At 34.6% G+C, this 13,262-nt stretch overlaps 1 protein-coding gene across 1 annotated transcript in view; it reads right to left on the bottom strand.

Annotated features, from left to right (window-relative positions):
* Positions 1 to 13,262, bottom strand: part of PEX3 (peroxisomal biogenesis factor 3) — a 31,714-nt gene that overhangs the window by 2,442 nt on the left and 16,010 nt on the right. The window contains exons 4-11 of the mRNA XM_068985246.1: positions 9,666 to 9,709; positions 8,162 to 8,286; positions 7,827 to 7,893; positions 7,662 to 7,716; positions 6,949 to 7,117; positions 5,335 to 5,405; positions 3,221 to 3,343; positions 1,277 to 1,373 (exon numbers count right to left, since the gene is read on the bottom strand). Of these exons, the coding sequence (XP_068841347.1) occupies positions 1,277 to 1,373; positions 3,221 to 3,343; positions 5,335 to 5,405; positions 6,949 to 7,117; positions 7,662 to 7,716; positions 7,827 to 7,893; positions 8,162 to 8,286; positions 9,666 to 9,709 (751 nt within the window). The remainder of the gene's footprint in view (positions 1 to 1,276; positions 1,374 to 3,220; positions 3,344 to 5,334; positions 5,406 to 6,948; positions 7,118 to 7,661; positions 7,717 to 7,826; positions 7,894 to 8,161; positions 8,287 to 9,665; positions 9,710 to 13,262) is intronic.

Here is a 13,262-nt window from a genome sequence, read left to right as displayed (position 1 = left end):
AAAGCTGGTGTTACATTGTGTGTTAGTCACTCAGTCACGTCTGACTCTTTGCGATCCAAAGGACTATGGCCCGCCAGGCTTCTCTGTCTGTGGAATTCTCCAGGCAAGAATACTGGAGTGGGTAGCCATTCCCTTCTCCAGGGGATCTTCCCGACCCAGGGATTGAACTTGGGTCTCTTGCACTGCAGGCAGATTCTTTACCATCTGAGCCACCAGGGAAGCCCCGGTGTATATATTATGCTACTCATCAAGATGAACAGCTTACTGATGAAGCCAGAGATTTTTATGAAAATGGAGAAAGGTAAAGTTAAGGTTTAAATGCCAGAAGTTACAACTATTTTTTTTTCTTACACTAATATGCACATAAAAATTAAAAGAAAAAAAAATTTAAACTTAAGAGTTCAAAAAATTTTCAGCTAAAATTAAACTTTAAATTAAGCCACATGTGAAGGACAAGCCAATGACTCTATATAAGAGAAAGGAAGAATTACAACCCATAGCCTCATGGCTCTTCATGTTCTCAAGTAGAAAATCAGAGATACTCTAATTTGAAATAAATATTACTGAGAAGATACTATCTTTACACTTAGGCCTAGAGTCTCTCTCTTCTCACTGCACATTATGGCAGTAGTTTGGAATTGAGGTGTATTGTGAGTAATTTATTGCTGGTTATACAGTTTCCAAGTTTGCAAATAACTTGGAAGAAAAGTTTGGATTCAAAGCTGTTCTTTTAGTAAAATCAGTCTTATTCAGTGTATTCTATTATAAAATGCTTTCCTAAGAAAGGAGATGCAGTTATAGGGAGATGAGTGAAAAATTTAAATAACCTACTGAGGATGCAGCTTTTAATGAACAGATTATTGGTGCACTATTAACAGTTATACTTATTAACTATTTAAATGCTTTACTTTCCTACAAAAATGTTTCATTTTTCCTCAGAATCTGAGGGACTGGTTCACTGATTTGCCTCAAGGCACAGCTTAATACAAAACATTAACACTGTAAATTTAACTGACCGCTAGAATATATCTGGACTAAAATGCAGTGTGTCTAACATGTGTTGTACTATAACATGGAGAAAGGTATTCCCAACCTCATAAAAGTGCCATGATATTATACTCTCATGGGGCACTCTATTGTACTCTACATGTGGCTTCAAGTTTTTGGTTTCTTTGAACAAATATCATAGAAGAGAAATGTAATTTTATGTTAGACAAACAGGACCAAAACCAAAAGTACAATCTGTTTTGAGTAATAACCCAAGCTCTCCTCTTACCTGAACAAAATGACTAGGTGTTTCACTGCAAACTGAATGGATCTGTCCATTTATTATGGGAATTATCTTAGCTAAAGGCAGGCTGACACTGGAAAGACTGAAAAATCATCACAGTAATAATTATTTTCTGAAATTATTTTATAGGAATTTAACATTTAATTATAAAAGAAATAGCCATTGAAAAGTACTTACAGAAATGTTTTGGTAAGAAAATAAAGACCAAACATAATTTTACCATCTAGAAATAACAATTATAATTGACATCATAGTTAATTTCTTCCAGTAATTTTTCTATACATATCTATACTTTTTGGGTGTTTTTAACACCCAGCTATAACCTCCCAAGCAACACTGTTTTGCATTTTTATTCTCATGCTATAATCACTCTTTCCATCTCATTAAAAGTTCTTCCAAAGTATTTGTCTGTTTTTTAATTACTATATAGTAATCCATCCTCTAGCTGTGACAACTTATATCATCAGCTCCCTATGGTTGGGCATTGAGTTTTTGCCTAATTTTCTTTAATATAAATAACTCTTTGTATTTACAGTAAATTACTGAGTTGAAGGATATGAATGCTTTTAAGCTTTAAAATGTGTATTACCAAATTCCCTCTGCTTCTCTAACAGTCTGAGAGGATACCTGCTCTATCATGACTCCTTTCTACATCAAGCATTTCTTTACTCTTCATATATCTGATAGCTAAAAATCATTATCTCACAGTTTTGATCTGTATTTCTATTAATTACTAGCAATGTCAAATAGTTAAGTATAATAAATACTTGAGTCCTACAGCAGTGATCATGAGAACTACAGGAGTTAAGAAAAGATTGAAATGGCTGATACAACTGCAACATAATTTTTATAATTCTCTAGTGTATAAGATCACGTATTTGTTTTATATAAAAATTCTTATCACTATTCAGTAAATAACTAATACTTTTGCTAGATAGAGACTGTAGTGAAATTTTGTTGACTGGAGCACCTTAATTTAGAGAACTTACTGAGGCTGAATTTTTTTTGAGAATTTAAAGAATTGCTATAAAAGATTTTAGGATGACATTTAAATTGCTTCAGAAAATAAACTTTATGACCCTAAGCATTCCAAATCCTCAATGTTAACTGCCAATTATTCCTTTTTGTATAATAGAGTGGTCCCAGAGAACTGGGCAAATAAACTCTTGCTCTATGTATTTGAGAATTAAAACAGGCATTGCACATACATACTGCATATCAGTTACTGTTATCCCTAATTTTAACAGATGAGTCTACAGTCAGTTAACATTGATTTAGTACCTATTATTTTCTGAATTTAATACAAAAAAACTGCAAAACAGTGTAAATCCTAATAGATTTAAGGTGCTCATGCTGAGATTATAATAAAACCATAAGCTATCTTTTGGCAGAGTGAATCCATGACTTAGTAATTATGATTTAAATCATTATCATCTGTACTATCTAAACATTCCTAATCCTACAAAAAGGGCTACAGAACTAGGAGATAATTCATCAAATGGGAATATAGAACAAGAATGCCTGGTTGAATTATGCAGGCCAATTATATCTTATAGTACTGGAATAATGTAAGAGAAAACGTTAGAACTTAAATAACATTCTCACAGTTTTGTATTCTAAAGCATTAAATTAAAAAAGCCTCAATAATTGAAACTGGCCTATGGAAAAGTAGTTTCACAAGTTAAGCACTTCTGTATAGTGGCAAAATTTTAGAAGAAATAAACATTTAAACACTGAATACTGAAAGAGCTCCTCCTAATGAAGGAGTCATTGGCTTAACAGAGTTTAATTTGTTGAAAAAATAAACATTCACATTTGTCGTCTGAGATTTTCTTTTTTTGTTACCTGGAACAAAAAATTAACATATCAAAAATCACTGTTTTATCAGAATAGTCATAAGACTGGTAACATTCTTATATGTCTTCTTACCTATTCATGGAGTTACCATGTTGCAGGTCTTGTTCAGTAGGTCGAAAGAACTCAGCCATGTTGTCTAGCAGTCTACTGAATCCTCGGTTGAGACAGGTATTCAAAACTGTACTAAAATCTGGACTACATAAAGAAGATAAATTACCTTTTAGATTTTCAATGGAAAAGGGCAAAAATTTAGTAACTATGTGGCTACTTTTGACAGCCACCACCATTTCTAGTCACAATTTTATAAACTAAAACACTATAAAAATGTATTAAGGAGTCAATATTAAAAGTTAAGCATAAAAAGAGGGCTAATTGTGTAACGCAATGCAGTGAGGATATTTGCTCATTTCGCTAGATTTTCTTACATTATGTGGCACTTCATAAATGTACTTTTATAAATATCAGTAATCATTACTTCTCTTGAGGAAACTCTTATGAGGAAACTCTATTAATATTTTGTTAATGTGTTCAGCTGAGGAACTGGACACTTGATGCATGAAGAAATTTATCCTAAGGTATGTTACTAGTAAATATAGGAGGCAGAATTTGAACCCAGGCCTTTCTGATCTTAAAGTTCAAGCTCTTTTTGTTATATCATGTTATTACCTCACAGAAACTCTTTGATATGAAGAGTAATATATATGCTATCAGGGTTAGGAACTGCCTAGTTGAACAGATTAGTTCTGTCTCTGACGTGTAGAAATCACAATTCATTGCATGGCAGTAAATCTGGTAATTATTAACATATAAACAGTAAAGTAATGGGAGTAAATAAAATTGCCTGGGGCAGTTGAGGATGAAAAAAGAACAAATACCTGGGAAACATTAGTATTTAAAGGAAAGACAGGCATAAAGGAACCTAAGAAGAAATGGTCTGAGAACTGGGGAAAAAATTGGGAGACTGTCAAGGCAACCATAAGAGAAAGAATTTCAAGAAAACCTTGATCAATAGCGTTAATTATCAGAGGAAGGTCAAGAAAGATGAACACTACAGGTTGACTGGATTTGACGAAAGAACACTGATGACCTTCTAGAGTTTCATGAAGTGATTTGAATAAGAAAAGAAGCAGAGATTGATACTGTAGAAAGTCAGGGACTAGAACTTGATGAATTCATATAATAGCTGAATTAACCTAGAAAATTTGCTGATTTTCTTCAAGATCATGAAAAAATATTATAAACAGAGGATATAATCTGCCCAGAAAACAAGAGAAAATGATCTTAAATTATCTTTAATTAAAAAAAACACAACTGATACTTTAATCACTTAAGATAAAGCAGATGAACTGATATTACCACTAAGATTTCACAATGATAAAACCACCTCAAAGAGCGTAAGTGGCTCAACCAAGGTTGACCAGCTGATAAACAGCAGAGCCAACCTTGAATCTAGGTCCTCTCATCTTCTAATATGCAATCTGGGGCTTTTCCCATTTGTAACATTCTGGCTCTCTTCTGGGTAATTTTAAAAAGTTAATACTCTATTGAAGGCAGATGTGAATTTTTATCACTCAAAGATTTAGTAATATTAGAGTCGAACCTGAAAGGGTTAGGGGAAGTAGTTCTCATAACTGAGTATGTGTGTGCATACACAGCACGTGTGCACATGTGTGTATACCTGAGGATTAGCTAGAGCTGGCTAGCTCTGGCTGGCAAGAGCACCTCTTCCCAAGTCAGCACTGAGTGACATCAGATCAGGAGTCAGCAGAGTCAGTACTGCTGTGGCTACAATTTTAGTTTGTTTTTTTTTTTTTTTCTTTATAGGGCTAGTTGTTAAACATATACCAGAATACACTGGGCATATAAGAATCACCATTTAAAGCTTTCCTCAAAATATAAATGCTAACTATCTTCCAGTCCCTTAACTAGTATATCAGAATCTCGAGGCTAGGAAAACAGGTAGGGGCAATCCTGGGTATCTTGGGAAAAAAATCTCTGCTTATCTCCCTACCCTAACAAGACAAGCACGAGTGTAGGTAGGAAATCCTACTAAAAGCAGGGGAATATATTTAAAATTTAATTTTAACAAAATAATATGTTGAATATTTGTCCAAGAAAAACTATAAGATGGTCATGAGTACATTTAAAACAGAAGCACATGTTCCTGTGACATGCAGTGTACATACCTTTCCAACATGTCTCTAGTTTCATTGAGTAGTTTAATAGTGGTAACATCTCTAGGAGAAAGTCCGCAGGCCTGTGAAATTAAAAGGCCACACTTCAGGGTTTCAAATATTAGCACAGGGTTAATGTGAAACAAACTCAAGAGTTCAGGAAATCTCAAAAGTCTATGTCCTATCAACAATAAAAAAAAATGTTCAACTCAAAGAAACTATACAGGTTGATGTGCACAGATGAGTAGCATTTAAAACACTGAGTCACAATAGGATCTTTATAAGATCTTTATTTATCTGAAGGACATATTAACAAAGAAAAATTAGTCTTCCAGGTTGCAGAGGCCAGAGATATTTTTTTCTATTATTGTTAAGGGATTTTATTAGGATATGCATGCGTCTTTTCTCATCAATCTAGTTTAATCTAAGGCTCCATGTGTTCTTCCAATCTAAGTTGTAGGTTTAAATTCAATTCAGATAAGATGTGCTCCATCATCCCTCTCATTACCTGTTCTTTTGAATTTTCTTTTTTAAGTCCACTGTTGAATTTTAAAATGTGGAAACTGCTTTATCATTCCAGAAAGCTTTAAGAATACTATTATTGCATCTCCTCAAGATTCTAATTTTTAAGTGAGTTTTCTCTTGCTTCTCTTGTTAATTCTGACAGGTCTGTTCTGTTCATTCAGTTTAGCTTCCGTCCTGCAGGGGTTCATGAGGTTCTCTTAAATGGCTTACAATCTATCTCTGGAGCCTCCGCGGGAGCGGGAAGCAGGCAATGAAAAACATGGCAATCTTTGTTCTAACAGGGCCTTTAGGATAAGGTATGGCACAGGGCCTCTTTAGTCTAAGACTTCTCCAGTTGTTAAGTGAGGAAGATCCTTCTCTCAACTGCAAAGAATGGATGCAATCTGCTTACATATTAATAAGCAGCAATTACTTTAAAAGAGGCCTATAACCTGTAATCCTTGGTATTTTTATTATTCTTAATCAATGAGTAATTTAGATCACAACTGTCCGGGACACACCAGGGTATAGCAACACCATGGCTGATAACTGTTGGAACTGGCCTTCTTTGTTTCTCAACTGGATGACTACAACCTCCTTCAGTGCACTCTGATACTGTTATCACTGATTTATCTTAAAAAGTAAACATGATTGTGGTACTGACCTGATCAAAATTCACCTTTGTCTAGAACTGGAAGTTCAGACCCTTTATCTTGGCATACAAAGCTCTTTATGATACTGTCCCCAGCCACCAGCTTTATCTTCTGTTACTTGATCTCAAACAAATATGCTTTAGCCACTGGAACTGAATTTGTCTTCTGAATTCTCCAGGTTTACTGAACATGCTTATTCATTTTGTATCTCAATCATACATCATAGTGTCTGTCACATAACTAATATTCAATAAAATCTTGCTGAATATCTAAAATGCTTTCTAACTAGAAATCAATCACATTTATAGTTTGTTTTCTAAATTAGTGAGGTTTTATTTAAATTATTGAAATATATCTTTCAATCACTTACCTTTCAAGAGACTCAGAAATCTAAATTTTAAGACATAATGAAAAAAACATTAACAACAAAGAGTAACTGGTTTTGCTTAAATAGTTTTGAATTAAGTACCTGAACTGCTAATGGAGTTTCTTCATCTGGCATCATGTAATGGCATAATAAAGATTTGGATCCATCATTATTAATCCAAGAAGATGATTTATGCTGCTCAACGAGATCTCTGATTTCTTTTAGTTTTTGCTCCAAGTCCAAAAGGGACAAAGAATGTTTAAGAGAAACACTAGAAACAGAGAAAAGGAAACTGGGATAAGTGAAACTATACCACACGTCCTATTAATACTCCTTTCCTAACAGGTTACTACCCGAGATCCTGTTTCATCCTGTCACACCTGAAACTACTGACTATGAAATCATCAGAGCAGATTAAGAAATCGGCCACTGGTTTGGGGCCAAGAAAAATCTCGTTGCAGATTTCACAAGAAAATTCCCACTGTGATTAAAGACACTGCCATATGAACAGGAGTTAAAAGCCTCAGAGGCAGATTTTTAAAAGCAGGTCTTTTGTCTCATGACCCAAATATTTTTGGTTTTGAAATCAATCGATACACAATGAAATATTAAAGCTTTCCCCTTAGTATCAAAATGTTGATACTGATGAAGAAAACGGATTCCACAATGTAATACCCAGGGCTGTGTCTGTATTAGGTTAAAAGCATTTTGCAGACCACCGTTTGTCAAGTCACTAGCTTCACTAGAACTATGCTAATTGTTCTTTTATGCATCAGACTCAGGAAGTTAGGAAAAGCCAATGCAAAATGCCTTACCTTCCTAAAATCTTCTGCACAGCTTGTTTAATGACAGTGATCAATTCTGTCAGGCCTATAAAAAGAAAAATAAATGTAAAAAAAGCCTTGTTTACATTTTCAATTCCTCAATAATACAAATGAATGAATTAGAATTAGTTTACAGGTCATAAATAAGAATCTTACCATCTCCAAGGAGGTGCTGAATACTTGATAAATATTGCTGTTGGACATCTGGGGGAGCAAGAACTGTCTGTACAAAATAGACATAAGGTGCTCAAAATTATTAATAAATAATGTTTTCATTATAACTGAAGCTGAGATTCTAGGACCTAGAGCAATAGGAAACACTACTCTCTAACATAACAAAGTCTAGTTTCAAAATAAGAAGAAAAATAATGGTTAAAGTTTATAATCACATGAAATATAATTATTCTATATAAATTATCATGACAATATTTGGTTAAATTTTGAATCTCTTGAAAGATAAGGCAGTTTCAGTTTAAGTCTATTAAACTTACGGTGCCATTTTTGCCAACTGCTGCATTATCCAAATAAATATATCCACCGATTATGTTTAACTGGACTCGCAAAAGAACCACCAGCATGCAAGTACTGTACACAGCTACGATACTTCTTGTGAAACCTTTGCAGAGAAAAGAAAACCTCTTTGTACTAATTGTTAAAACACAAACAAATGTGTAAAATCGCAAACCATCCCTATGTTATTTTTTCATAAGACAACTTAAAATATACGTTTATAATTATTTCAAGTACAAAAATGTATCAATTCAAAATATTTCAGTTTATCTGCTTACAAAATATTTATTGTCAATTAGGAATGATCTCTTAATTGAAACAATAACCAATAAAGATAATAACCAATATATTCAGTGAAGGGTTAAAGGACTGGGAAGCACCCAGTTGTAGCCTCAGAGCTCTGAGCTGTCCAGGGAGCTTGTTCAGAATCAGAGAAGAGCGCTGAGCATGAAGAGCTCCAGCTGTCATTGGCAGGTAAAAATAAGCTCATACAGGGATGGAGGAAGGTACAGAGAGAAAGAGACCAGTCTTCACAGGTGTTTAGGACTGACTGTTCAAAACAGAGGTAAGAGAAAGGTGCTGACTCTTGCTGAGACGAGGAAAATGTCCAATGGATTTAGCAACACTACTGATCTGTGATATCTGCTTGGATGGAGATACAGGAGTGGAAACCAGGCTCCAAGTGTGTCAGAGAATGAGAGGGAGTGCAGAAGAAAAGAAACAGAATGTAGAAAGCTTTAGTATTACACAAGGGAGATTAAAAAAAGTACAATAGCTGAAAGGAAATATAGGGTACTATACAGGTTTATTTCATTTTCAAACAGGCAAAGCTTAAGCATGATTTGTGTTTCCCTGGTGGTTCAGTGGTAAAGAATCCACCTGCTAAGCAGCAGACACGGGTTCAGTCCCTCGGCTGGGAAGATCCCCTGGAGAAGGAAATGGCAACCCACTCCAGCATTTTCGCTTGGGAAATTCCATGGACAGAGGAGCCTGGGAAGGTATAGTCCATGGGTTGCAAAGAGTCAGACATGACTTAGTGACTAAACAACAAGCATGATTCAGTTAGGAAAACACAAGAATGACAGAGGATGCAGTTCTGAGACATGGAGATATATGTATCTATCTGTCCTAGGGAAGCTTTTTGTTTGAAATTTTTATCACTAATCAAAGTTTGCATACAATATCAAAGTAAAATTACTGTTTAGGTTGGAGTAAAAACTTCATTTATTGTTATCAGAACCTAATATACACATATGTAGTCTAGGATAAGTTTATGTATTATTATAACAATAATACCACCACCACCACGAACATTACTAAGCAGTTTCTATGACCAGTAGACATCAATCTACTTGCTTCACGAGAATTATTTAATCCTGACGACAACTCCATGTGGTAGGTAAAGAAGAGCCACCCACATAATAGAATACAACAATTTCCCATTAAAAATAGTTTAAGGCTATGCCTTGAAATATGTAGGCTTACTTATTATCTTCAGATCCTCCCATATTTCTAGCTTGTTTGAAGGCCTAAAGAAAAATATCAGAAAATATGAAAATAATAATCTAGATAATTTAACAGAAAACTTTGAACTTTGCAGTTCAATATTTAATTATATTTTATCACAAGATAACTATAACTGTAGAAACAAAGCCCATAAGCTGTACTAAAAAATGACTATAATTTCAGTAACTGATGATAACACCCATTTTCGTAAGAGTCAGAGACAGGACTTAGTGACTAAACGACCACCATCACCATTACCTGTGTACGTCCTTCCAGTCTTTCTCTTCCTTCTGAGCATATGCATATGTGTACTACAAAATCATACAGGAAAAGCAGGAATAATATTTATCTTTCCCTTATTTACTACTTTACAAATAATGAAGTAGGTCTATAATCCTTCAATGGTAAGTATTGTTTTTTAAATATCATTACAAACACAGGCATTTAAATGTATACTTGATGTGTTTCCATCCACTGTAGTTGTTACCCTTATTGATTTTCAAACTGCCCATCTTTGACCATTGTGGGGCTATCCAGGTTACTTCCTAAGTTCTTCTGAAATGAACCCTTCAGTCTTTGACAGCTTCCTTGCTTTTGGACACAAAAGGTGTTCTGGGTTCATTTTGTTCAATTTTTGCAAGCCTGAAATCATCCATTTCTCTGAGAGTCCTGGTTCAGAAGACTCAGCTAGTATACTATATGTGTGTATTTATTTATTTATTATATATATATTAAAGAGATAAAGTACATCATGAATTCATATTTATATTTCTAATTCAAAATTAGTATCACTTTTTTTTTTAACAATCTCATTAATCTTATATCTGTATTTCTTTCTGCCTGCACTAGAAATCAGTGAAACCAATATAATTACAACTTGCTGCATCCCTCACTCTGTGGACAACAGTCTCAGAATAGCAATTCAGAAAAGAGTTTAAGGTTTTTGTTTTTTTCAATTCTGTATGCTCTAAGAGTATATATCCCACTAAAAATACACAGTCAAATTTCTGTTTTAGAGTCACTTGGCATAGTTTCTGCTGGGCTTCCCTGATGACTCAGTGGGTAAAGAATCTGCCTGCAGTACAGGAGACACAGGAGACATGGGTTTGATCCCTGGATCGGGAAGATCCCCTGGTGAAGGAAATGGCAATCCACTCCAGTATTCTTGCCTGGAAAACCCATGGACAGAGGAGCCTGGCAGGATCACAGAGAGTTGGACATGACTAAGCACGCAGGTACAGCACAGTTTCTGTTTTTGTGATTATGACACCAACTAGATACACATTTAGGTTATTTCATTTATTTTACCATCACTTTAGACATTGTTTTTCAAACACTAAACATAGTTTTATAAATATGTAAAATATTTACAAATATTTGTATTCCCTGATGAATTTACAACACAGTATATTCAAAGAAGTCTGTTTCTATTCACTTTTGTTTCCTTCTTCACAGGCAACTATTAAAAAAATCCTTTAACTTTGTATTGTTTTTCTTTATATAGGCAAATATATATATATACATATATATATACATATATATATTCATATCTGCCCCTTTAGACAAATGGTAGCATACTATATACACCTTTCCTTTAACTTTTTAAAACTTACAACAATATATCCTGGAGATCATTCCATAATAGTATATAGATAACAGCCATCATTTTTTTTTTTAAACCACAGCATAGTACTCCACTGTACTATGTGGTTGGAGTTCACTGCTGTTCAAATCACCTTCGTGGTAGAACCAGTTTTTTTGTTCTCATATTTCCAATCTGTCACAGATGAACACTTTTGTAAAATACAATAAAAATAAATTATAAGAAAAATGAAATTAAAAATGACAAAAACACAATCCAATATTCTTTATTATTATTATCAGATATAAATTTACATTTCAATAAGAAGTTGAACTACCATTACCACTGTGGGCTATTACTAGTTTCTTATCTTTCTTTGCCACTGGAGGGGCTGCAGAGCTTCAGGTAACCTTTTACTAGATGTCACAAGTTTGACAGCTACATGGAGAAAATCCTACCAGGGCCCTACTGCAGCCTTAGCTACTGTTTAAGCCTTGTTGTGGAATATCATATTTTAGTCCCATATTAAACTGGGAATCAACCATAATTCAAGGATTAGGTATTTTAATGCAGTTAAATCACATCTCTTGAATGTTGCCTAAGATAAATCTCAAAGTGATTCTTACCGAAATTCTAAATGAAATAAGAAAATAGCAGTTCCAAAATTTTAATACAGGAAGTACTCAATAGCAGCTGGCTATGGCAACCCACTCCAGTGTTCTTGCCTGGAGAATCCCAGGGACAGGGGATCCTGGTGGGCTGCCGTCTCTGGGGTGGCACAGAGTCGGACACGACTGAAGCTACTGAGCAGCAGCAGCAGCATGGAAAGGCAAATTAAGCTTATCTGTCTTGAAACTGTACTTAGCTGGCATGATTTTGGTGGGACAGGACAGAATTATAGCCACACAGGACATTTCTTCATTTTGACATTCACTGCTAACAGGCTTAAAAGTAGATTTAGGTGAAAGTGAAATTGGTAGTCACTCAGTTGTGTCCGACTCTGTGCGACCACATGGACTGGAGCCCACCAGGCTCCTCTGTCCATGGAATTCTCCAGGCAAGAATACTGGAGTGGGTCACCATGCCCTTCTCCAGAGGATCTTCCCGATCCAAGGACTGAATTCAGGTCTCCCACATTGAGGGCAGATTCTTTACCATTTGAGCTACCCAGGAAGATTTAATTGAGATGAGACCTAATGTATAGCATGGTGAATACAGTTAATAATGCTTTTGTATACTTGGAATTTCCTGAGAAAAAAATCTTATGTGTTCTCACCACACGTTAAAAAAATGGTAACTATGTGAAGTGATGGATATATTAATTAGCTTGGTTTTGGTGATCATTTTTAATGTATGTATTCACAAAAAATGAGAAAAAAATTTACCTCATCTTTTTAAAAGATTCTAATTCCAAACCTATGTAAAGGGTACTTTCTATGCCAAGATTCCTATCAAATGATTGTCTAATGGAAATCAACTCCAAGTTAAATATGACCAGGCTCTTTAATGTTACCAAAATATATTACCAAATTAAGAATTAAACTAATCCTAAGTGTTCTGCCTCTCTTGTAATGAAGGATGTTTAAGATTCTTTGCCACTGAAACTTCATTGACCCCAAATGAATATAACAATTTCGAATCAAAAGAAAGGTAAGAAAAAATAACACGAAAATATTTAAAGAGGAAACAGGCAATGAGGAGAACTGTTGTCCATCTTATCCTTCCAAGAATTCTCCTCTCTGTGTGAAGAAAAGAGGGCTCATGCCTTTTCTTTAAAGCTGCTCAGGTTTTACCCATCAGAATTAATCCCTTTGCTCTCTAGCCTCTCACGTTTTCTTCCCACATTTTGCTTTTACTTTTTAACACAGACTTACCACAATATGTCTTGAATTATGACCATTTATTTCATCTAATTCCTCCTTTGGATGACAAGGTCTTAAAGGGACAGAGACCTTATCTTAATTATCTTGAATCCTATGTTTAATCACCAAGAA

The sequence above is a fragment of the Capricornis sumatraensis genome, chromosome 13, assembly GCF_032405125.1.
Source record: "Capricornis sumatraensis isolate serow.1 chromosome 13, serow.2, whole genome shotgun sequence".
Classification (NCBI taxonomy): domain Eukaryota; kingdom Metazoa; phylum Chordata; class Mammalia; order Artiodactyla; family Bovidae; genus Capricornis; species Capricornis sumatraensis.
Note: the sequence above shows the minus strand (reverse complement) of the source record. Positions and strands in the feature narration are given on the sequence as shown.